Source organism: Galeopterus variegatus, unplaced genomic scaffold (genome assembly GCF_000696425.1).
Source record: "Galeopterus variegatus unplaced genomic scaffold, G_variegatus-3.0.2 Scaffold8257, whole genome shotgun sequence".
Classification (NCBI taxonomy): domain Eukaryota; kingdom Metazoa; phylum Chordata; class Mammalia; order Dermoptera; family Cynocephalidae; genus Galeopterus; species Galeopterus variegatus.
The window spans coordinates 39957-66563 of record NW_007734368.1 but is presented as its reverse complement, the minus strand read 5'-3'; the positions used below and the strand labels follow the sequence as shown (position 1 = coordinate 66563).

The 26607-nt window shown below is 42.2% G+C and overlaps 1 protein-coding gene across 2 annotated transcripts in view; it reads left to right on the top strand.

Annotated features, from left to right (window-relative positions):
• Positions 1-8364: 8364 nt before the first annotated feature.
• Positions 8365-26607, top strand: part of COPZ1 (coatomer protein complex, subunit zeta 1) — a 21255-nt gene continuing 3012 nt past the window's right edge. Inside the window, exons 1-7 of one of the 2 annotated variants that reach the window (XM_008592735.1) lie at positions 8365-8450; positions 19740-19808; positions 21334-21415; positions 22035-22126; positions 23696-23751; positions 25585-25662; positions 25816-25867. In XM_008592735.1, coding sequence (XP_008590957.1) covers positions 8433-8450; positions 19740-19808; positions 21334-21415; positions 22035-22126; positions 23696-23751; positions 25585-25662; positions 25816-25867 — 447 coding nt within the window. In that variant the 5' untranslated portion in view covers positions 8365-8432. The remainder of the gene's footprint in view (positions 8451-19739; positions 19809-21333; positions 21416-22034; positions 22127-23695; positions 23752-25584; positions 25663-25815; positions 25868-26607) is intronic. The other variant, XM_008592737.1, reaches the window with a different exon arrangement.

Genomic DNA, 26607 nt, shown 5'->3' with positions numbered 1-26607 from the left:
GTTTCCCATTCTGCAGCGGCTGGAGTAGAAACAATCTACCATTACTATAGCAAGAGGCACAGCAAGCCCTAAACTGGGAGTTAGAGTGTCTAGAGCCTAATCTAGGTTAACTGTGTGGTCCTATGCAATTTGAATTACTTTTCTGAGTCCAGGTTCCACTCTAGAATGGAAAAACAAGACAACAAAAAACTCCTCTCACTATCTCTCTCAGTACATGAAATAAGGCTCCTTCCACACTTGGGTTGATGTTAGGGTGACAACAGATAGAAACGTTGTTGATTTTTTTTCCTGCTAAGAAGATACAAGCCTTTGCTTGAATGCCTGGAAGTTCAATTTTGGTCAATTAATTCAAATTGGGATTTTTAAATTTACATATTTTTACATAAAACTTATGGTAGCCTAGAGAATCCTATTGGCTGATCAAAATAGTTGACTATTTTGGAAGTCAAATATGATCATTAGAAGATTGCTTAGTGAACAAGTAAAATTAGTTGGAAAATTTTAATGACTGATAGAACTGCAACAATTTCCTTCATAAAGATATAAGACATTGGGGCTGGCCAGTTAGCTCAGCTGGTTAGAGCTCAGCCTTGTAACGCTGAGGTCATGGGTTCAGACCCCTGTACCAGCCAGCTGCCAAAGGGGGAAAAATATATATAGAACATACATATATATATATATATATACACAACATATATGTAAAAGATATTCATACATGTTGGCCAAACAGGGAGACTTCTTCCCTAAATGTCACTCCAAAAATACGGAAAAAAATTTTTTTTGCAGACTGTACCAGCCAGCTGCCAAAGGGGGAAAAATATATATAGAACATACATATATATATATATATACACAATATATATGTAAAAGATATTCATACATGTTGGCCAAACAGGGAGACTTCTTCCCTAAATGTCACTCCAAAAATACGGAAAAAAATTTTTTTTGCAGACTACCTCCATACTCCCTCTTCTATTTTATTTTATTTTTATTTTTTCGTACTCCCTCTTCTAAGAAGACAAGGTACAATTCAATTGACTGGGTTTTAGCTCTAGCCAAGTTAATATAATTGATTCTGTTTATATTCCCTTCAGCCATTTTATTATAATTGATTGGGTTAGAGTTTGATTGTGTTAGGACTTCAGCCATTTTACTTTAAGTGATTAGGTTGCTAGAGCTTTAGATATGCTGATGAAATTATGCTTTCCTGAAACTACACCTGATCATTTGCTACTTCTACAAATGACTGATCTCATCTATTACACTTTGACTTTTTCTCATTTCACTTGTGGTACACAATCTTTTGGGAGTATTTCTTCTCTCTCTCTTGCTCTCTCTCTCTCTTTTTTCCAGTGGCTGGCAGGTATGGGGATGGGGGCATTTTCTTACTGTTACTGTTTTGTATTCACTGTAACCTGAAAAACTGCAATGGCTTCCTAATAGATCTTTCTGCCTTCTCTTCCAATCCTTCCTGCACATACAGCTGTCAAGTTAATCATCTTAAAATTGCTTCCATATAACCTACAGAATAGGAGAAAATATTTGCAATCCATTTATCCAGTAAGGGTCTAGTGTCCAGAACACATAAAGAATTCTTACAATTCAACAACAAAAAGACAAACACACCAAGGTCTAGGGTTCAGGGTTCAGATTCCTATACTGGCCAGCCTCCAAAAAAAAAAAAAAGACAAACAACCCAAGCTAAAAATGGGTAAAGGACTTGAATAGATATTTCTCCAAAGATATGCGAATGGACAACAAGCACATGAAAAGAAGCTCATATCATTAGTCATTAGGGAAATGCAAATCAAAACCACAATGAGACACCACTTCATACCCACTAGGATAGTCATTAAAACACACACACACACAACAAAAACAAAAACCAACCAACCAAACAAACAAGCTAAACCACTCAGAAAATAACAAGTATTGGTGAAGATGTGGAGAAATCAGAACCTTCATACATTGCTGTTTGAATGTAAAATGGTTCAGTCACTGTGGAAAATAGTTCAGTGGATCCTGAAGAAGTTAAACATAGAATTACCATATGACCCAGCAATTCCACTCCTAGGTGTATACTGTATACAAAAGAATTGAAAATAGTTACTCAACAATTTTTTGTTACATGAATGTTCATAATGGTACTATTCACAGTAGTCAAAAGACGTAGACAACCCAAAGGCCCATCAACTAATAAATGGTTAAACAAAAGAGGGTATATCCAGCAATAGAATATTATTCAACCATGAAAGGGAATGAAGTACTGATACTTAAAATGGACGAACCTTGAAAACACGCTAAGTGAAAGAAACCAGAAGTAAAATGTCACATATTGTGTAATTCCATTTATTTGAAATATCCACGGAGACAGAAAGCAGATTAGATTGGTGGCTGCCAGAGCTGGGAGGAAGGAGGAAATAAGGAGTGACTGCTTTACGGGTACCAGGTTTTCTTTGGGAGTGATGAAAATGTTTTGGAACTAGATATAGGTGGCAGTTGCACAATATTGTTAATACCACTGAATTGTACACTTTAAAATGGTTAATTTTTTTTGTGTGTTTCACCTCAATTTACTTATTTTGGGGCAGCTAGCGAGTATGGGGATCTGAACCCTTGACCTTTGTGTTACAAGGCTGCACTCTAACCAACTGAGCTAACCAGCTAGCCTCTCCTCAATTAAAAAAAAATGTTTCTTGGGCCGAGCCCGTGGTGCACTCGGGAGAGTGCGGCGCTGGGAGCACAGCAGTGCTCCCGCCGCGGGTTCGGATCCTATGTAGGGATGACTGGTGCACTTACAGTGCTCACTGGCTGAGCGTGGTGCGGCTGGTCTCAAAAAGAACAACAACAACAAAATAAATAAATAAATAAATAAAAAATGTTTCTATAATTTCATGCCTCTTCTCAGAAGTCCTAAGTGGTGTCCAATTATTTATAAGATAATAAACAACAATAATAACGCATTTAACAGTTCACATATACTTTTACACATCTAATTTAACCTTCACTTTATCCCCACTTTTTCATTTTTTTCTTTTTAAGTTTTTTTTTTGTCCTTTTTGAGACCGGCTGCACCATGCTCAGCCAGTGAGCGCTGTGAGCGCACCGGTCATCCCTATATAGGATCCGAACCTGCGGTGGGAGCACTGCTGCGCTCCCAGCGCTGCACTCTCCCGAGTGCGCCACCGGCTCGGCCCTCTTTTTAAGTTTTTAAACTATAAACACATGCTTGTTGTAATAAAGTGAAACAATACTGAGATATATAAAGAAAAACTATTTAATAATCCGCTCCTTCTCACTCACTCTCTAGGGGTAAGGTGTACTAATACTTTTCTTCCACACTTTCTTCTATGCTCTCTTTGCCTAGAATACTCTTCTCCCAAATATCCACATGATTCATTCCCTCACCTCTTCAAGGTCTTTTATCAAATGTCTCCTTGGTAAGATCTTCCTTGACCACCCTATTGAACTTCCCCCGATTCCTCACTTCTCCCTACCAAGAATGGTACTATTTCAAATTGTACAACATAGCGGATTTGCCCCCACCTTCCTTTTCAGTTTTAATTGTCTTTATAACGCTTATCACCACCTAATCTCCTATATAGTTTACTTATTTCTGTGGTTTATTGTCTGCTCCTGGTCCCCAACTAGAATGCAAGTTACACGATGGTAAGGATACTTGTCTGTTTTGTTCACTGCTTTATCCCCAGCGCCTAGAGTGAGTGTCTAGCCCACAGCTGGCATTCAATAAATATTTTTTGAATGAATGAGTAGAGCATTTACAAACATAGTTATTCATGATTATAATTATAGTCTTACTTTTTTTTTTAATCAAAAAAAGCTGGCTGGTTAGCTCGGTTGGTTAGAATGCAGTGTTGATAACACCAATGCCAAGGGTTCACATCCCCTGACCAGCCAGCCACCAAAAAATAAAAAAATAAATAAATGGAAAAAAAGGGGAATCATACCACATAAATTACTCTGCAACTTAGTTTTGTCATTTAACATGATACTGCTATTTCTTCAGGTTAATGTATATAAATCTAACATCCTTTCTATTTTTTTGTTGTTTTAATTTATTTTTTACTCTAATTTTTTCAACTTTTTTTCTTTTTCTTTGAACATCCTTTTTAAAAGTTGCATATTATTTCACAGCCTGGATGTACAATAATTTATTCAATTTTTCCCCTACTGATAGATAATAACATCATTTCTGCCATTGTAAACAATGTTGCAATAAGTATTCTTTCACACTTATCTTCATATATTGGGTTGTGTTTTTATTTCTCTAGGAGAGATATACCCATGTTTAATTTTACAGGATGCTGGCACAATACTTTCCAAAAAAGTGTGACAGTTCCAACTCCCACACCATCTGGTCCCTCTACAGCATTTACCTAGGATTACTTTCAAGGCATTTCACAATCTAGCCACAAAGTGTCTTTCCAGTTTTATCTCCATTCTCTTCCCTATTTCTTTATTTGAATCCTCTGTCCCTTAAATCAATCCCTCAGATTTCTTACACAGCCTTCAGGACATTATGCTAAGTGAAATAAGCCAGATGCAAAAGGAAAAATATTGTATGATCCCATTTTATGAGGTACTAGAAAAGTGAAATTCTTAGAGACAAAGTAGAGCAGTGGTTAACAAAGGGTAGGGGGCGGGGAGAATGGGGAGTTATTGTTTAATGGGTAGTTTCAGTTTGGGATGGTGAAAAGTTCTGGAGATGCACAGTGGTGATGGTTGCATAACAGTGTGAATGTAATCAATGCCACTGAACAGTACACTTAAAAATGTTTAAAATGGTAAATTTTGGGGCCAAAAAAAAAAAAAAAAAAAAAAAAAAAAAAAAAAAAAAAAAAGAGTCAGTATGAAGATCAAGTTGAGGGCCGGCCCATGGCTCACTCGGTAGAATGCGGTGCTGATAACACCAAGGCCATGGGTTCGGATCCCATATAGGGATGGCTGGTTCGCTCACTGGCTGAGTGTGGTGCTGACAACACCAAGTCAAGGGTTACGATCCCCTTACCGGTCATCTTTATAAAAAAAAATAATAAATAAAAATAAAAAATAAAATGGTAAATTTTGTGTACATATATATATATTTTTTTTATTTATTTTTTTGTCTTTTTTCGTGACCGGCAACGGACTGCAACCCTCGGTGTTGCCCCCGCTCCTCGCTCAGCCAGTGAGCGGCTGGTCTGTATGTGGGATCCGAACCCTCGGCGGGAGCGCCACCACGCTTCCCAAGCGGCGCACTGTAGCAGTGTGCCACCAGGCCGGCCCATTGTGTACATATATTTGACGACACTAAAAAAAAGTAATAACAGAAAAAAGATTTCTTATATATTCCAACTCCATACCTTTTTTCACACCAAACCCTACCTTTCATGTTATCAACATATGAATAAATCAAGGCCTAATTCAACCCTCTCTCATCTCCCTGACCCCATCCCCCACCAATCTCCAGGGATCATTCCCTTTTCAGTATCTGTGTCCCTTATTTGGCATTTATTTCTACACTGCCATTTTGACACTGCTTATTAGTTTTTGCATCTTGCATTCTCACAAACATTCATTCCATTCAGTAAACGTTTACTGTTTGAGTGATAGGTACTAAGAAAACAAATGAATGGGGGCCGAGCCCGTGGCGCATTCGGGAGAGTGCGGAGCTGGGAGCGCAGCAGCGCTCCCGCTGCCCCTATCACTGGCTGAGCGCTGTGCAGCCGCTCTCAAAAAGGACAAAAAAAAAAAAAAAAAAGAAAAGAAAACAAAATGAATCGAACAAAGCACTGCCTCAGATGGCAAGTCTGGTAAGTTAGACTGATATAATTAATACAACATGGCTATAACCAGAGCCAACAATGGCAGCAAGGAAGAAGTGTCCAACTCTACCTGGTGACATTGGGGAAGGCTACATAGGGAAGAATTCTTTGATTTTGTCCTTTAAAAAATAGCTTATTTTTCCCATTATAACATAGCACCCAAACCTATTAGAACACTTAGAAAATATGAAAACATTGAAAAAAGTCCTATAATTTCAAAACAGCCACCAATTACATTTTGATGTATTCCTTTTCAGTCTTTTCTCTATATACATTTAATAAGTTGTTTGTAATCATATATAGAGAGAGATAAATACTCATTATATACATATACTTGTATATACAGCATATGATGTATTCCTTTTCAGTCTTTTCTCTATATACATTTAATAAGTTGTTTGTAATCATATATATAGAGAGATAAATACTCATTATATACATATACTTGTATATACAGCATATATATATATATATATATGTAGATGGAGAGAGAGAGAGAAAAGCAGAAGGATTTTCCATTTGATTGGCTCTTAAAGGTTGAGAAACAGTTTTCCAGTTGAAGGCAAGATGGAAGCAAAAGGAGTTGCCATGATTGTAGAACTTTAATGCTAGGTAGAGCCCTAGAAAGCTCTGGTCTGAGCCTCTGCCTTTTCCAGAAGTGGCAGCTGTAGTCCATCCGGAGAGGGCACAGGGGCTTGCCAGAAGTCTCTCACTGATTAAGGCAAATTCATGACAAGAACTAATATCTCTAATCCAGTCAGTAGTCTTCCCCCCACAGTACAGTTACCCAACAAACTGGAGAGCTAAGAATCAGCCATCTTCTGGAACAATATCTGATTGTTAAAATCTGTCAGTCACTCCACAGTCAAATAAAGAGGAGCCAACCACCCCATGAACTAACCACATCACATGTTTTTCCTCCTCATGGTCCCTGTAGAACATCTGGCACTGGTGCAGGGTCCTTCAGGGAGGACTGGCATGGAAGAGAGAGGCTGTATCATAAACGAGAGGAGTGGATTGTGGGTTAGAGCATGGTTTTAGAACCAGATTTCCTGTGCTCAAATGTTCAGCTGCTAGTTAATAGTTGTATGACCTTAAGTAAATTACTTAACTGCTCTGAGCTCCACTTTTGTCATCTGTCAAATGGGTGTAATAACCATCTAGCATCTTACACAAGCCACCATGTCAAAAAAGAAGAAAAAAATCTACTTCATAAGGATTTTTAAAAATATATTAAATAATATATTTATAGATTTAGCATCGTGCCTGGCACATAAGTGGTCGATAAATGTTAGTATTATCATTAAGCTACAAGCCAAGAATATCCCACTAACTGTGATGTCAGGCACAGTGTTAATAGTTGAATAACTCTCAATTAGGAATAAAGGCCAAGCCCTCCCCTCTTCCATCTATGAGGCTTGTCACATGGGACTTCGCCAGAAAACCATTTACCTTCCTTCACAGCATATGTTAGCTCTGTAGTTTGTTTTGTAGTTTTATACTTTTCTCTGACTCTACTCTGAAACTATTAGAAAAACTCCTGGGTAAGTTTGGACTCTTCTTGGAGAGCACCTGTAGACAATTGTCAGAGATGGGGGAAGGGGGATCTCTTTGGGATAATTAGGGCAATAGGTGTCCCTGACCTAAGAGGGGTCCGAGGCAGGGAACCAAGGGATAGGGGAAAGCCAGACTTCGTCAAAACCTTTCTCTATTGTGAAATCCCCGCATTCAGTAAACTTCTCTTTTCTCATTTTGCAACGGCTTGTCCCTACTGGAAAACCACAGACCCTACTCCCAATACCCTCCCTTATTCTGATCCCTTTACCCCTTTGCCTCTCCTACTCTCTCCTCTCTAGTCTGCAAAGCTCCAACATCCCATTTTACGCTGAGCCAAAGAAAATCTGCTTTTAGGAACTCACTGGCTTCTGGTCCTTTCCTGGGCCCAGCAAAGCTTGGATTCCACCTTGGGCAGATTGTTACTGTGGCACTCAACTTCTGGTGGCCTTGGTTTAACTAGTTAACACGTTAGGCATCTATTGGCTCTAGTCTATGGTTGTGCAGTCTTTCTGTAAGGATGCTGAAATAACCTGAGCAACCCTGAGGAGACAGCTAGCTGTTTGCCACAGCAACCGTAGATATCATGGACCTAATGAAGACGCTGGTAATAAGGATTAGGGTAGGATTTCGTCAGGAGGGGCCAGTGTTAAACACTAAGGGGACATGGCGCCCCCTAAAGGGAGTGCGGATTAAAGTTGCTAAAATCATGCCGAGACTATCACGTGCCCTCCATCCCACCAATTGAAAATTAACAGTCGCTTCCTCTGTTCCCCATGGAAACAACCCCGCCCCACTGACCTTCCCGCCCCATTCAGTCGTGAGGTTTTGACGTTGTATTGAGTGTTCAAGCTGACAATCAAATACCTGCATCTTCTGGCTGGACACCTTGCTTCCGATAAGCAAACTAGTACACTAATTGGTCAATAGAGCAAAGGCTGGCTTATCCTTATCCAATGATCCTTATCCTGGGCGGGATCTAATGAGAACGTAGGGCCAATCAGCGACGGCGTTGCCTTTGCGGCTCCACGTCGGCACCAGCTGCGGGGCAAGATGGAGGCGCTGATTTTGGTAGGAGCCGGAGGGGCTGCGGAGAAGCTGCGGTGTCCAAAGGGGTTAGGAGCCAGGATTCAGCCTAACTGGGAGGGAGGAGAAAGGGGAGTTCCGGGTAATCCTCCGGGGCCGAAGGTTCTGCCGGCCCCTGGAATAAGTGTGTGGCCTAGTGCAGAAGCTAAAGCTTCGGTTTAGAGTAGGAAGCCCGGCCGGGGAGATGGCATAGTGTCGGTGGAAAGTTGAAAGGAGCACGTGGAGTCCTTAGGATACATAGGATCATAAACTTACTGGATTGAGGTCCTTTAGATTCCCCCTGATTGTTAACATTGTGTATGATACCCTGATCCGAATATCCCCAAATCTGAACTAGCCCCAAATTGTAAGAATAGCATACAGATGTTATATAGCATTACGGGCTCCTCCTGGTAGTTTTCAGAGTTTACTCTCCATTGATAATTCCTTGTCACTTTTCTTCTTAAAACTGTTTTCTCTTTACTTCAGTTTCCTGTTAATCCCTATTACATAGATTTGTCATGATAAAGAATCAGTATTCCATCGAAGTTCTGGAATACCTGATAGAGTTAATATAGATTGTGGAATATTTTAACGGACTTCTTGTTATCTTCTCCTTTTCATTACCGATTTAGACTTTAGGAATTCTTACTGTAGGATCTAGGATACTAATTTCTCACTCTCTGGTTACATGAGAATTGTGATGGCTAAAGGGGTGTGTTAGCCCTCTTGTACATACGATCAAACAGATAAAATATGTATTACCCCTTCTTTAAAACCGGACCAGAGCATTTCTCTCAAAAGTGTCCTATCTGTTTTGCAATTTGGAGGGTGTGTGTGTGTGTGTAGGTTCTGTTTTGCAATTTGGAGGGTGTGTGGGTGTGTGTGTGTGTGTAGGTGTAGGTGTTGGTGTAGGAATTTATCTCCCAGCCTCCTTCCTTGAGTTGAGCTCTAGGCCTCGGCCTCATTTCAAAGAAGCTTTGTCTTTTATTTTCCTTCAGATCTCAGACACATCCAGATCCTTGTCTGGTAAAAGAGAATAACAGGTTTTATTTTTATTTATTTATCTTTTTTTTTTAAAGATGACTGGTAAGGGGATCTTAACCCTTGACTTGGTGTTGTCAGCACCATGCTCTCCAAGTGAGTAACCGGCCATCCCTATATAGGGAACCGAACCCATGGCCTTGGTGTTATCAGCACCACACTCTCCCAAGTGAGCCACAGGCTAGCCCTGAGAATAACAGGTTTTAATTCCCCTCTTTCAAAATGCCGGATAGAGATAATTCTTTCTCACCATATGGGTTGGTCAAGTCTAGGTAAAAAGCTTAAAATCCGAGTAGTTTTTAGTATTTTCTGTACCAGGCAGTTAATGATTATAGTATTCTTAACTAGGTAACAGAGTAGGAAAGATTCGAGGGAATTAGTTTCTTTGGAAGTTTTTAGAAGTTTTTAGACTGTTCCATATGTATGTTTGAAAGGGAGTCTGCTTAGAGGTAAAGGAGTGAGAAAGATAATACTAGGAGAGCCCTTTTAACAATGGTCTTTGTATAGTGTTGAGTTGAAGGGGTTATATGTGAAAGTCTCCTCTCTGTCACTTTTTTTCTTTCCTTAGTTTTCTGTCTCTGCTTCCTCATTGAAATCTGTTTCAGCCTGCTTCTTCCTTATTCCTCCACTTTAATCTGTACCTAAAATGTTGCATTCACAGATCTTGCTAACTTGGTCAGGTGCAACTGAACTTTGCTTTATTTTTTTTTTTATTTTTTATTTTTTTTTGTCTTTTTGTCGTTTTCCGTGTCCGGCAATGGATCGCAACCCTCAGTGTCGCCCCTGTACCGGACCGGGGACCGGCAATGGGATCGCAACCCTTGGCACTGCTCCCGCGCCTCGCTCAGCCAGTGAGCGGGAACCGGTCCGTATGTGGGATCCGAACCCTCGGACGGGAGCGCCGCCGCGCTTCCCAAGCGGCGCACTATCCAGTGCGCCACCGGGCCGGCCCCCTGAACTTTGCTTTAAAAACCATACTGATTCTTTGTCATGAGGAACCTTTGTAATGGGGTTAGGGGAAACCAAGGTACAGGGACAAGGGCTTGTTCAAAGAACTACAGTGTAAAACCCAGGATTAGATGTTGATTTCTTCATCTTCCCAGACCAAGTCTCTCTTTGATGTTACTGTAGGTTCTCTCATCATGGGCTTTCTACCTCTTCAATATGCAAAATTGTCCTTTTAACCATCAGTTATATGAAGCTTTTGTTGGGGACAAAGCACCAACATGTATCAATTCTTGTTCTGGTTTCCAGAATTCTTGGAATATTAAACTAGTATTTTCCTTCATCTGTGTCAGCTCTTTCCAACATCTTTTTTTCTCCTCACAATTTCAATTTATTTGGGGCCCCCAATTAAGAATTTATATATGATTTCTACCATTCCAGCCTTTCTCATCTGAAGTTCCATAAGAGAATTAAGCCCTAATGCCCTAAGACATTCATTGTATGTAATTAGTCAACTTCTCTGTATCTACGATACACTTGTTTTCTACCATCTTTGGGAGAAGTGAGAAAATAGTCATTTAAATAATTTTCTGTATTCAGTGGTTCAGATGAGGAACCTCAGTTGAGAATCAGGTGGTGTTTCCTAAATCTGTTTCTCTTTTCAGTACCCTCACATACCAGCCCACAAAATTCAGCTCCATCTGATCCAGAATTACCTTTCCTCACTACCTTTTTTTTTGTCCTTTTTGTGACGGGCCGCACCACGCTCAGCCAGTGAGCTCATCGCACCGGCCATCCCTATATAGGATCCGAACCCGCGGTGGGAGCGCTGCTGCGCTCCCATCGCTGCACTCTCCCGAGTGCGCCATGGGCCTGGCCCTTCCTCACTACTTTTTATCTCATCCCCTCCTCTTGAATACTCAGCAGCATCTTCTGAGTCTTAGATCTCCATCATTATGAGGAATCCCTGGATCTCACCTTAGATGTCTACTGAGCTAGAGTTTACTGTACCCAGATAGTAAGTAATTAACAAGCCACTCTTTAGAGAGGGCAAGCTCTTTCTAAAGTTACTTTAGGCTTCCTCCTTTCATATTTCTATATCCTGGTTTGCTGGACCTCTGGGGAAATCTGATCAAAGCTTATTCTAGCCTCTCCTCTACCAGACACACAACTATAGGGTGTTGAGAAGAAGGGTAAGCCAGAGGGAATCAGGAAGAAACACTGATCAAAATTTGCTCTGCTTATGGGAATTTCTAAATAACAATAGGTTCCCTTCATTTAGGTACTTTACAGTGGATGACATTATTTCTTGAATTTAGTAATCCAGCTCTAGCTTTCAAGCAGATTTGTCCAGTCTTTCTCAGTTATCCTTGTGGTCTCCAAGGAAAGGGACCCTTTCATCTCCTTCAGTTCCCAGTGCTTAATAATAATACACTTAGCCTACATCTTTGGACTCAGTTTCTTCTGTCCTGCTATTTTTGCTGGTTCTCCCTATTTTAATTGTGAATGGAGAGGGATCTCTGCAGGACCATTCTCCATTAATAACCTATGGAATCTTAAAGATAATGACTTATCTTCTTCCTCCCTTTCCCCTTTATTTTTTTTTTCTCCCTCAAAGTGGAATTACCGTAGCAATTTAGATTCTTAAATCTTTCTTCATAGTTTTCGTTTTTCCTAATCTTTAGATTCACCTTCTGAGTGCTTTTCCAGTGCTTTACAGACTACTAATTCTACCCTTTCCCTCCCCTTAATAATATTTTATCCTAAAACAATGCCCAAATCCCAAACTCTAAGCCTCATTCAAAAATCAGGCCATCCAAAGTGCACAAGGGTATGCATACGCTCATATATGGAGGAGGAAACTATGCAGAATATATCAGTGACTCTCAAATGTTGATACTGCTCCATGGCCTTGGCTTCCTGAATCATCTTAATGGGGCTTTTGTTAAATTCCTTTGGCACTAACAGTAGAGGCACTTGGCCTGAATGCCCCCTCCCTCTGCTCTGGGCAAAGGTATCAATTACATTAAGCCCCCAAAGCACTCCCATCTTATTCCTGGCAGTCCCCTGTGCCCCTCTCCCAGCTGCGTCCTTGCGGTGCTTGGCCCCTCCATTTTGTTAGGAGAAGCAATCTCCTTGTTTCTGTGCTGTGGAGATATATTTCTCAGCTAGGGCTCGAGCAGTGCCAGCATTGCCCCCGGTGAGGTCCCTGGCAGCCATAAAAATTTTTATTGTGATTATGTTGGTGTCGGGGTGTCCATCTGGGTTATTGCACACCTAGTTTAATTGATTGAAGTTTAATTTATTGACACTTCAAATTAAATGATCAGAATAAACTGTGCTGTTACTCTGGCCGGCTTGTTTTAATGGTTGATTGCTGGAAGCAGACCTTGGCTTGAACTAAAACCCCCAAAGAGCAATTGACGCTGCTTCTAACTCTCCCCATGTCTTGCCCTCCAAGAAGACCTCGTTATAGATTTCCGACGTATTTATATATATTTTTTCCCTCTCCTTCACAGTGGTGGGAAAGAGTTGGTCCCTGGCAAGGTATAAATTATATCAAAGGTCTAGGGGAGCTGTCACATGGTCAGAAGAGGAGGAGGGGGCTTCCATGTGAAGAAAACCAGACCCATAGAAGGCAGGTCTTCCCTGGGCAGCAGAGAATTAATGCAATTATCCAGATATTTGAGGGAGCCTAGTGACAAGTGTAGGGTCTTTTTCATTGAGATACTTGCTACTGTTTCTTTACTCCATTGACATAACTTGGTTAGAGTCAGGATACTGACAAGAAAACTAGTTGTGAAAAGATGAACTAGAGGACGCAAATAAAAGATGCATCAGGAATAAAGAATCAGTGCCTACCTACCCACTTATGCTGGAGTAATTAGGAAGAGGAAGGTAGAATGCCCACGGGGCAGCTGATGAAGGTGGATTGGAAGGCTGAGTTTATGCACATTATAAGATGCCTGTACTGGCAAGGGCCTTCTCATGTTCTGCCTGTCCTGTTTCTGGGCAGACTAGGTTTTCTCTAAGATCAGATTATTAGAAAGATCTTTCCTGTCCTTAGATTCCCTAGCCTGTGTCACCTCTTCCAGTGTTTGATCCACCCCCCCATTACTTCAGGAAATCCTTCCTGTTGCTTAACCTAAGTCACATATACTGCAGATGAAGCCTGTCTCCATATTTGGCTTTTAAATTTTCTCACTATCAATGCAGATATCCCCAATAGCTAATTGGCCTGGGTTGTTCTGTCAACCCATATTCTCCAAGTCCTTTTCTTTCTTTTTTTTTTTTTTTAAAAAGATGACCGGTAAGGGGATCTTAACCCTTGACTTGGTGTTGTCAGCACCACGCTCTCTGAAAGTGAGTGAACCGGCCATCCCTGTGTAGGATCCGAACCCATGGCCTTAGTGTTATCAGCACCACTCTCCCAAGTGAGCCATGGGCCGGCCCTCCAAGTCCTTTTCTACTGTGTATTTTTTGAAAGGGAGACTGAAACCAGAGGTGAGGAGATCAGTTCTGCCTCGGGGATTGATTTGGGGGCATAAATAAACTGAAAGGAACACAGAGGCTGTCAATTCAGTCTTTCAGAGACTAGCTTTTTGTTTTCAGGAGCAGATGGAGGGGGGCAGCAGGATAAATCGAGATACAAATTATGACCAAGGACACATCAGAAGTGGATCTAGCCCCATTTGATTTTTTCCTTGGCTGAGGGATATTTAAGTGAGGGCTCCTGGATTACCAAACTTCCAGGAAGGCTGGAAATTCTAATGCTCTCTTGCCTCAGGAGTGTACAGTGTGATTTCTGCTTGTTCAAATAACCTCTCTTCCCAGCAGTTCTTCATTGTCCCTCGTTTCTGTGATTCTTTCACTTCCATGATAGTTGAATTAGGGACTGTGGGACCCCTGGGCAAAAAATTCTCCAGCAGATAGGCTTTCTGAATTTTAAGAAACAGCCTGAGACTTTGTATTCCTGAAGAGCTTGGGGCTTGGTTATCTTTGTGCTGCTCATTTCACAGTTACCATATTCAGCCATTGAAAGATGGAGGACAAGGGTTCAGATCCCAGTACTGGCCAGCTGCCAAAAGAAAAAAAAGAAAGCAAGCTGGAGACGTGTGGTACTGACCTTTTTACTCCCCCTGCTGGCTGTGTTAGTTTTCTCAGTCGTATTTGTTAATTTATGAAGGCCACACACATTTATTGAAGTCATTACCAGCTGCCAGGCAGAGGAGATGGGGTGATTTACAAAAGTATCACTCATTTCACCCTTTTTCCCTCCCCTCCCCACACCTTCTTATTATCCTCAGAGAAATTCTCATTTAATTCTAAACGTGAGTCTATGAACTCCTTGAAATCATAAAAATTTGTGAATGTGTATTTTGGTGGGAGCAAGGTCCATAGATTTCATCAGCTTATCAAAGGGATCCGCTGTAACTCAAAAAAGGTATTAACCTTAACTGATCTAGGTCAAGCCTCTCATTTCTCTGATGGGGAAGCTGAGTCTCAGAGAAAGGGAGAACTTGAGTTAATGGCTGAGTCAGACCATAACAAGGATTGTAGGAGTTTAGAGACGTTTCTCCTGCAGTGTCAGAACTCTTGATGACTGTGCCTTCCACAGTCATCTGTGCCAGATAAGAGGCTTCCTAGGTGTCTTTTCCTGCCATCAGTTCTTCCTAAGACACATGTTCAGTTTCCTCTTTATAACCAATATTTGGTCTCATGTCAGCTGGGTAATGTTTTGTGGTACCTGTGGCTTCTATTCTTTCCTGACCTGTGCTTCTTGAATCTAATCTGGTATGGGACTACTGCTTTTTCCTATTAAAGCCTTTAGCTAATTCTTTTCTTTTCAACTGAAGTCCATAGACTTGTGGCTGGCATATTGGAACCCTCAACCCCAAAGGAGCTTTTAATTTTAAGAAAGTTAGCACAGTCAGATGGCAAATACCTGCTTAGCCATGTGGAGCTGGGAGTGGTACCTAAGAATTTCTCCTAATTTTGACTGGCTTGATTTTACTTTATAAATAGGATTGAGAGAAGAACATCTTGTTACGATTTCTAGTTGATCAAGACCTATTGCCAAGCCAGAGTACCCGCCTTTTGGTATTGCCCTAAGGATTTCTTTTAAAGTAGGTAATGAAGAACTTTTCAGGAATCTTAACCAGATTCTTACTTGTGCTTTTTAGCTCAGTGGATAGCATCCTCTAACTCCATAAAGGCTTCTTGTTTTTTTCCTCCCTAAATGAATCAAATAATTACCGATCCCAAATATCCTGTTCACCTACTCCAAACATTATTCCCCCAGTCTTTAGTGGTGTGTCAGGATCTTACCCCATAGTGTTCTCTTACTATATACGTTGTGAACACACTTAATTCAGTGTTTTTTTAGAGCCCATCTCTACTAGTTTGACTTACAAGACACACAGAGAGCTTTTATCCAGGGTTGCCTTTTAAATATTTTTGCTAGTCATTACAATCTTGAGGAAGCTGCAGGTCATCCCAAAGGTGCACAGGGGGCAGCACTAGGAATGGATCTTCCCCTCTAGTCCTCTATGTGCTGGGGGATGGGGTTCTAGGAGATGTTGATGTTTTTCACCAGGCCTCAAAAGCCCCCAGTTGAGATCAAAGACTCATTTGCAGCAGCCTAGTTGCTTGTTCAGTGGTGTTCCATCTATCCTGAGCAAAGCATTCTAATTTTCTTGATAATAAAAACATACATGAAAATCTCTCCAAGCCATCCAGCCTCCCACAAACCAATCTGCCTATACATCATTCCGAGGCACCATTAGCATTTGAGGCGAAGTTCTGTTATACACTCAGGCTGTGGCTCTCTGAAAGTCAGTGCATTACAGAACTTTGTCTCGAAAGCTTTCTAGCAGCTACCCGTTTTGGGAGTGGGAGGGAAGAATAGACCTTTAAAATCTGTTGAATTTGGCCTTAAGCTTGTAGGATCTTTCTCAACAGTCAGCATTTAATATTACAAGGGCAAGCCTAGTCCATTGTCCAGGAAGCCCATTTCTCAGTAGCTGGGAGTTATTTATTAAACCTGCCCTTTACAAAAACTTGAAGTGAAATTACATTATCAATAATGGCTTGTGGGGCCTTTAAACTGACTGGTTTTATAGCATGAGGGGAACTCCTGGCCCTCCCCACTCCTGAGAGGTAGTGGCCCCAGGCTGAAATGGAAACAGCTGCAGTCAGGAGGTGGCAGGAGAAGTAAAGGAGAAACTGCCAGCTCCAGCTGTAGCAGAGAGAATTAAAGCACATTTATGTTTTTGCCTAAATTCTCAGCTTTATTTAGTGTGGTTCTTCCATTGGAAGTTTGAAGTGATTAGCCTTTGCTGTAAGGTCTTTTTTCCCTTTCAGAGCTCTAATGAGTCAAATCTGGTCTTTCTCCTTGCCTGCCTTAGCTCGTCTTTTGTCCTCCCCAGGAAGATCCAATGTTTCTATTTTTGTGGTTTCTTTGATAATATCTTCTAGGAAGCCTATGTAAAGAGCCAGGAGCAGAGCCCAGGGATATGTTTCTCTCTTTGCCAATGTGACTGTTTTAGGTACTCACACCCTGTTGTCCACAAAGGACATTGTCTGACCCAACAAGTTGGCTGGTGGCCATTAGTGCTTTCCTTTTCTTTGGGTTTCCATTCCTTCTTGGGATGCCAGACTCTATGGCTGCAAGAACCAGTCCCCTTTGCCAGGTTAATGCCCAGTTTAAACCAATGGACAGCTCTTTAAGGTTGCTGTAAATGTGGTTAGAGGAACAAAGCCAAAGATTTCCAGGGAAAAAGTTGTGGGAAAAATTATTCCTTCTAAATTTTCTTCCCTTTGTACTTCTTTTTTTTCCATCAAGGAAACTCATTCCCATTTATGTCTCTCTTTTGGTGAATTGAGGACCCAAGTTGCTATAGAACTGAGTCTGCTTTATGGGAAGATATTTCTGTGAGGAGTTAGAAGAGCTGCTTCTATTTTTGAGCTTTTAGACTAGACTCTAGAGGACTTCCTTCTACTAGACAACAGAGTTCCTTAGTCTGAGAGAGCAGTTCCTCATGCCTCCTCTAAGGAGTGTTTAAGTGTTTGTTTATCAGAGGCGAGGTAAGGTTGGTAGTAATATCACCCAAAATGGCCACACCAGAAAATGCATTTATATGTGGAAGTCTAATTATAAGAAGTCCCTTAGATGTTTATTGCATCAAGAAATTTTTACTTTATTTTTAAACTTCCCTTATTCTCCCAATTATTCAGCAAATATTGAGAGTTCAAAAAAAAAAGAAGTCCAAAGGGAAGAAAATTTAGAAGGAATAATTTTTCCCACAACTTTTTCCCTGGAAATCTTTGGCTTTGTTCCTCTAACCACATTTACAGCAACCTTAAAGAGCTGTCCATTGGTTTAAACTGGGCATTAACCTGGCAAAGGTAACTGGTTCTTGCAGCCATAGAGTCTGGCATCCCAAGAAGGAATGGAAACCCAAAGAAAAGGAAAGCACTAATGGCCACCAGCCAACTTGTTGGGTCAGACAATGTCCTTTGTGGACAACAGGGTGTGAGTACCTAAAACAGTCACATTGGCAAAGAGAGAAACATATCCCTGGGCTCTGCTCCTGGCTCTTTACATAGGCTTCCTAGTAGACATTATCAAAGAAACCACAAAAATAGAAACATTGGATCAAGTGTCAGACATTGTTCTGGACACTTGGGATAAATCAGTGAACAAAACACAAGAATTGCTGTCCTCCAGAGTTCAAGTGAGGGGGCCTGCCCATGGCTCACTTGGTAGAGTGTGGTGCTGATAACGCCAAGGCCACGGGTTTGGATCCCCTTACCGGTCATCTTTAAAAAAAAAAAAGAATTCAAGTGAGAGGGCTGGCCAGTTAGCTCACTTGGGAGAGCGTGGTGCTGGTTACTCCAAAGTAAACGGCTCAGATCCCCTTACTGGCCAGCCACTAAAAAAAAGAATTCAGGTGGAGAAAGCTTGCATTCCTTATCACTTTGTCGTTGTAAGATTGGATTCTCTTTATTCCCAGACGAGGGTTGGTTCTTCTCATGGAACCATAAACCTCCTGGAGCTTATGGGACAGTTTACTTCTGTAGAGGCTGCAGTTTCTGGATTCTTGACAAGATTCTTTCCTCTTCACTCTTGGGTTTTTGTTAAGCACATGCTTGGAGAATGTTTGGCCCCTGTGAGGGCTGTGTGTTTCCTAAGTAAGTCCAGGACAGAGGTAGCCAAAAAAAAAAAAAAAAAGAAAAAAGAAAGAAGTAACAAAGCAACAGCCTTGTCTCATAGCACAAGGGATATCATTGGTAGGTAATGTTGATTAGAAAGTCAAGGAATGTTAGGCTGCAAACACCTTCTATATACATACCACTTCCTTCCCTCCCTTCCCCTTTTTCCTCTCCTAGTTAGCTGGTTCCCTGGAAGTTGCAGGGGTAGAGGAGAGAGAGCACCAGGCCAGTGCAGCTTTTGCAAAGTGATATACTTCCAGTGGAAGAAGGAAGTTGAGTGTAACTATTAAGGCTGAGGGTGTGATTCCTCAGTGTCCTCAGTTTGATTCTTGGCAGTGAAAGAAAACTCCCCTCCAGCTCACTATCTCTAGATTGCAGAGTGTTTCTCAGGTCTTGTCACTGCTTCTTAACTCCCCAAAATTCAGGTTTGTTTTTGTCCTAGTAAGTTAAATGGTAGTGTTTAGGTCATAGTGGAGGAATTGGGGATCGTAGGAGAGTTTTTGGAAGATGGCCGTCTTACTGGGCTGCATTCAGAACTAGTGTGCCTGTATGTTTATATATGCACGCGAACACTAATTTCCCTCTGCTCAATGTGTGGGTGGTTTAGCGAAGGCTTGCTTTATGCCTCTGCATTGCTACTGCATTGGGACTGCAGAAACTTCCAAATAGACTGGGATGTTCAACCCTGTTTTTGAATGGCCTTGTGCAGTGCCTATTAATTTAATCTGGGTACATTCCATATCTACCTCTGCATGGGAGACCAGGGAGGGAGAGTACTTTGGAAAATAACTGTACCATAATATTTGGAAATAACAGCATGACCCACCTTGATTAAACCCCTGTGAGTCAGAGAAACTGTTTCTCTGATACTGCTTTGGAGTCCTTTGTTGAAATCCTCCCTCTCTCAATTCAGTACACTCACCATTTGGTCATTCTCAATGGGAAATGTCATAATCTAACCATGTTGGGGTAGGGGACGTACAGAGGCACACTTGGATCTCCTTGTAACCCCAGTGGGACTAAGGGAAGTTATCTTGTTTGTCAGTGGTGGTGGGAGCCTTTAGGACTGAAGATATGTTCATATCTCTTCAGGAACCCTCCCTGTATACTGTCAAAGCCATCCTGATTCTGGACAATGATGGAGATCGACTTTTTGCCAAGGTGAGATTCCTTTTCAGATTAGTTTAGGAACAGGATAAAGTCTTATTCTGAGATTTGAATCTTGGGACTGACCCTATTAACTCATATTCCTTGGTGGTATAATTTTGAGCATTCTTCCATCTTACCTTGACAACTCCAGATAAAACCTAAGTTTTCTTCTGTCCCTTAGTTGTACTGCTTCCCTACTTGCCATCTTCAGACTTTAACCTACCTTGTTATCAGCATCAGAGCAGAGAAAAGCTTTGGAACCTTGGTTCTTGAACAAAGCAGTATCTAGATGTTAGAAGCAACCTGCCCACATCCATCACTCCTGTCCCCTTCTCTTTTACCTTGTCACCTTCCTGCATTTTTCCAGGGAATTCTCTTGCAGTTCCAGAGTTTCAGCTCTAGGTCTATAGTCATCACCAAGCTTGTTACCTCTTGACCTCCCCAGAGTGATGTTTCTAACTTTGGATCTATTGAAAGAGGAAAAAGGACACCCTTCTCCTATCCCTCCATATTCTTCCCCTCCTGTAGAAATTTCTTCTGTCCCTGGTGTATTAACTCCGGGCGAGCATAGCATAAATCAATCAGCAGGTAGAGATTAGTTTAGAATTCACCAGCTGTTCCTCCCTGTAATTGGATGTAACTATGCAGGACACCTTTTGAAACAGTTATCCAGTTACTAAATGCCAGACCTGTCATAGGTCTTCAGCTGACTGCGACGGATTAGCCCCTAAAGAGCAGAGCGATTTAGCAGCCTGCATCACCGCCCCCTTGCCAGGGAGGGTTTGGGAATGGACTCAGCAATATGCTAGATTGCCTCCTGCTTCTTTCAGTTTGCAGAAAAGAAACCTAAGATAGGAGAGACCCTAGGACAGGGTTTGCCTTTCTTTGGAGGAAATTTTTGCAGCCTTTCCCCATTATTCAGCTTCATACAGTAAGTGAGGGTCTGAAGGAAGTGTTCTGTGCTTCTAGTGCTTTTTGTGTTCTCTGGCAGTGCTCCATGACATGGGGTAACTCCTAAGAAGCACTCAATGTGGGGGCCGGCCTGTGGCTCACTTGAGAGAGTATGGTGCTGATAACACCAAGGCCACGGGTTCGGATCCCTATATAGGGATGGCTGGTTGGCTCACTTGGGAGAGCGTGGTGCTCACAACACCAAGTCAAGGGTTAAGATCCCCTTACTGGTCATCTTATAAAAAAAAAAAAAGAAACACTCAATGTGAATGGTCGTAGGAGACCTCTCCTAGAATTCGGACAGAAGCAGAACATCCTCACAGGGGCTGGTAGGCTTCTGACCTCAGATAGTCTTAGAAATGTGAGGTTGGGTTGCTTACAGCAGAGTTTTAATTTTTTTTTTTTAATTTGATTACTCTTCATTCCCTGTCTCTACATATAGTCCTTCTTTCTCCATGTCAGTATTTCTGCCTTGCCCCATGCCTTGAAAGAGAGAAATCCAAGATCTCAGGGCAAAACATACTCACTAATCATTCTGGGCTCCCAGCTCTAATGACCCAACCCTGTCTCCTTTCCCTTTCACCAGTACTATGACGACACCTACCCCAGTGTCAAGGAACAAAAGGCCTTTGAAAAGAACATTTTCAACAAGACCCATCGGACTGACAGTAGGTCATTTTCCTTTCACTACTCCCTATGTTGGAGGGAACCATGGTGGGAAGGGGGTGGCAGCAGGACTGTGGAGAAAGGATAAAATGACTCTGCCTCCTTTTTCTCCTTTTTTCCTCCTCCCCTTATATAATAAACTCTTCAGAAATGTAATGGGGAGGTGAGTGTACCTCACGCGGGAATACCGTGCTGGAAGGTTGGCTGTTAGCTACCTGTCTAGTCCCTGGATTTATGAGCCTCACTTGACAAATTTAACTGCAGCTCTGCTTATTGTACCGCATCCATTAGGGCAGGTAAATGGAAGTCTGTAAAGGTGACCGCTCTGCATTTTCACCTCCGAAGGATCTACTAGTATCCTGTCTCATATACAAGGAGGGAAATAAGTGTAGTGGACAGGCGGGGCTAGGGAGTGGTTAGAGGAGAAGATACATATACTCCCCCAAGTTTGTGCTTTTCTTCTGCTACCACTCAAAAAGAGCAGATCAACTTTGGTCTTTGGAGGTCATTACAACGTGACTTACTTCAGCCCCAAACAGCTGGATGCCAGGTGTTCATGGTAACTCCTTCTATTCTTTCTTATCTCAGGCCACCCACTCTTTCCACCTCTATTTCCCCCAGGTGAAATTGCCCTCTTGGAAGGCCTGACAGTGGTTTACAAAAGCAGCATTGATCTCTATTTCTATGTGATTGGCAGCTCCTATGAAAATGAGGTGAGAATCCCTGCCCCTTTTTGCAGTCTCCGATCCCACTTCCCAAACCACAGGCAGGACATAGCCACTGGTTTTGGGCCCTAGGAGAGCCATGTCCTTCTGGTTTCTGACTGGGCTAATGAAGTTGTCAGAGATCCCCACCAGCCTCACAAACATGGCCTAGCAAATTATTCAGCCTAGAAATGAGGTTTTCCAAGATCTATCTTTTATCTCCATGTAGGAGGTGCCATACATGTTTTAATATCCTTCCCTGGATAATGTTGTGGGGTTTTGTTTTGTGGGTGGGCTGCATGGGGATCTGAACCCTTGACTGTGGTGCTATAACACTGCTCTGTATCCAATTGAACTAACCAGCCAGCCTCGCCAGATAGTGGACATTTTTTTTTTGGGTGGTTGGCTGGCATGGGGAACCAAACCCTGACCTTGATGGTACAAGGCTGTGTTCTTTTTTCTTTAAGATGACTGGTAAGGAGATCTCAACCCTTGACTTGCTGTTGTCAGCACCACACTCTTCCCAAGTGAGCTAACCGGCCTATATAGGGATCCGAACCGTGGCCTTGGTGTTATCAGCACCACACTCTCCCAAGTGAGCCACGGGCCGGCCCACAAGGCTGTATTCTAACCAACTGGGCTAACTGGCCAGACCCTGGATAGCATTTTTTAAGATAGATTTCTGAGATGTGGTCAAGGTCGTGTGGGGATGCTTGCTCCTGCTATGAGGGTCCATACCTGACTGAGTTCAGGCCAATTAGCCAATACCCTGGTCATGTTGAAACCATACATTCTGAGTGGGTTACTTGAGAAGACTGGGTGTAGTCCTGACCTGCTTCCTAAATGCAGGAAAAGCTATTTACCTCAGGTAGCAATTCCTAGGAAAGTAGGTAATAAAAATAAGCCCACAGAAAATTTGAGACAAAAGTAAAAGTTTGAGAGAACCAATCTTACTGAGCTCTTAAAGTGCTTTGTAAAGTACATTGTTATTTCAACCTTGCAGCACTTCTCTGAGTTGTAGGCATTAGTGCCTTTGTTTTACAGATGAGGAAACCAAACCATGAAGAACTATATGAAATTACTTGTATTTGAGCATTGTTGAACTACAAAAGTGGCAGTTTCATGTGCTTCAACCTAATAACTTTCTCAGGGTCACACATGTAGAAAGTGTCTCAGCTGGAATTCAGGCCCAGAACTGACTCAAATGTCTGTGTTCTTTCCACTGACTCTGCTGCCTTCCTCTAACCTTAGCTATTGCTTGGTTAATGATTTCTCTACCTAAGACATTAGGTAACACATACACAGTTGGTAAAGACATGCAGAGGACTATGACAGGAAAGTTCTGTTTGAACTTCTGACTAAAAGAGATGTCAAATTGTGGAATCATGTAGTAGAATTTATTTCTGTGAGAAACCACAGGTTCTCTTCCCGTTTTGCTCTCACTTCCATTTTATGTTTTTGGTCCTTTGTGAAAGCCTGTGTCTTTTGATGCTTAATGAATTATAGAGGGTTTTGTTTTTAGGTAGCAGCTTTCAGTACCTTGAACCTTATCCTTCTGCCTCCTCTGTCTCCCAACAGCTGATGCTTATGGCTGTTCTGAACTGCCTCTTCGACTCATTGAGCCAGATGCTGAGGTGAGCAGGCCTTTCTTGATGTCAGTTTGGAAGAGAAAGTAACTATTCTTCAAGCCCAGAGATTTGTGGGGGATTGGCAGAGGCTTCAGGGAGTTGATTTAGTTTAAGAAGTAGGACTTATTATTTCAGAGTCATTTATGCTGATGGGGGCTGGCTAGTTAGCACAGTTGGCTAGAGTGTAGCCTTATAACACCAAGGTCAAGGGTTTGGATCCCCATACCGGCCAACTGCTAAAAAAAAAAAAAAATTATACCGATGGAGAAGACTGGATGGAGAGCATGTCCCTCCCATGGAATAATTCTACAAGGGCACAGGATTGGGAGGGAGCAGAATCTTCACATCCATGTCTACTCTTGTAATCTCTAGTGGCTCTGTCAGAGTTCTAAGCACCGTGAAGGTGCTTTCCCTGGCTTCATTCTTTACATTAGAACTAGGGAGAGGGCAAGCACAGGGAAATATCCTAGATGAGACATCAATACCTTGGGAATGGAGGCAACACTCCCAGTTTTTCACTTCTAGCCCTTAGTTTTTCCCTTCTATAGAACAAGAAGAATGTGCCATTTACCCTCTCCTCCCTTTCTGCCTCCCCACTAGCCCTCTGTTCTTCATATAGATAGGCAACAGAAAAGATATAAGATACTTTTCCTGAAAACATCCAGGGCTCTGAACTTCATTCCTCCAGCAACTCCCAAGTGAACTGAGTACAGACAGCCATTTGGAGCAGAACAGCAGGCACTCTCAGCCCCACAAAATCAGCAAGGCAAATGGCTCAGATTTCCTCAGGAAGGGGATGATTTATTTCTTAGCCAGGTGAATGAATAGACTTCATTTTGGGTAATCTAGTGAAAGAGTCAAACTGACGGATGTGACAGGCCACATGCACCAACCACCGGATCTGAGTCTTGTGGATGCAGACCTGACCATTCCCCACCCCCTTGTTGGGCTTCTTTTCAGGGCTTGAGCAGAACTGATGAGGGAAGGGGAGGAGGGGGAGCAGGGAGAGGCTTAGGAGGTTTGTCAGAGCTTGAGTGCAAGTAGGATTTGCATTCAACTCCTCCCCACCTCCTGCCACCTCCAGATTGAGTTTTAGCTCTGTTTATTTCCTTTTTTGCACCCACCGATATCAGTGTTTATGAGCAGCATCATGGCAGGTAGGAAAGAAATGGTAGTTCTGGATAATCACACATTGAATAGTCAGAAATGGACTGCATTTTTAAAAATCTCTTTCTTAATACTTCTTTTTTTTTTTTTAAAGATGTCTTTTTTTTTTAAAAGATGACCGGTAAGGGGATCTTAACCCTTGACTTGGGGTTGTCAGCACCACGCTCAGCCAGTGAGCGAACCGGCCATCCCTATATGGGATCCGAACCCGGGGCCTTGGTGTTCTCAGCACCGCACTCTCCCGAGTGAGCCACTGGGCCGGCCCATCTTTCTTAATACTTCTTTTTTTTTTTTAAAGATGTCTTTTTTTTTAAAAGATGACCGGTAAGGGGATCTTAACCCTTGACTTGGGGTTGTCAGCACCACGCTCAGCCAGTGAGCGAACCGGCCATCCCTATATGGGATCCGAACCCGGGGCCTTGGTGTTCTCAGCACCGCACTCTCCCGAGTGAGCCACTGGGCCGGCCCATCTTTCTTAATACTTCTGACCCTTACTCAACAAACAAGAAGAAGTTTGGAGTGGATTAGGTAAAAAATTCTTCGCCTTGTTTACTTCTTTGTCTGTGTGGTTAGTGGAGACATTTTTGGTTTAGTTTAGGATCCCCAGTGCAGACAATGTGCTACAATTCCTTTCACACACAGACTGGTTTTTCTTTTCTCTTGGGCACTCAGGAAAAATGTAGAAAAGCGAGCTCTACTGGAAAACATGGAGGGTCTCTTCTTGGCTGTGGATGAAATCGTAGATGGAGGGTAAGTTCTCTGACCTGCCTGGATCTGGGGTGAGGGGGTGGGATAGCTGCTGCTGTCCTAAGGCAAGTGGGCTGAGTAGCCAGAGGTTCTATCCCCACAGTAAGTTGGTCCTTCAGGACAGAGCAAACAATCATCTCTTCTTTGTCTTTACAGGGTGATCCTAGAGAGTGATCCCCAGCAAGTAGTACACCGGGTAGCATTGAGGGTAAGCAGAAATGTGTTTCCCTGCATCCCCCAGCTATTCATAAACACCCTCCAAAGCCAGACCTGCTGAATGTGTCTAAGGGTCAGGGCTCATGAATACATACAGCCTTCTTCTCTTCCTTTGTCATTGTCCCAAAGAAGGGATGCAGAAGGAACTTATTTCTGCCCTTAAAATCTCATACAATCTGCACAAAGTGGACATTTAATTCAAACTTACTGAATGAATGATGAAATAAAAGAAACTTTAATATTCATGGTTCTGAAACTGTGAAGGAACTTGAAGTTGGCTTTTTCCCTCTTTGGGAATGGATCTAATCATCTGAGGCAAAGGAGTGTCTTTCTTGTCTTTTAAAGTCCTACATAACTGAGGATAATACCTCTCCAATAGGAAGTACTTATTTGCCAGAACCTCAGCCTTCTTTGGTGCTAGTGATATCAGAAAGGGGTCACTGAGTTAACCATAAAAGGCTCTGAGTCTGCTGGGGAGATAGTGATGGATACAGAAAGAGTCCACCAGCAAATCGTGGAGGTGCAAGAGATGTCTGAGCAAAGCAAATCTCCCCATTCACAGAATGTCCTGGCTCTGACCTCCATAGAGTGAAGCCTGACAGTGCTGGATAATGGGATATCTTTTCCCTTAACTGCTGTGGGCTCCATTTGCATAGTTTAATCTTCTTCTCTAACATATGTCCCTATGTGGCAAGAGAGAGCCCCCCCCCCCCCCCCCCCCCCCCCCCCTCC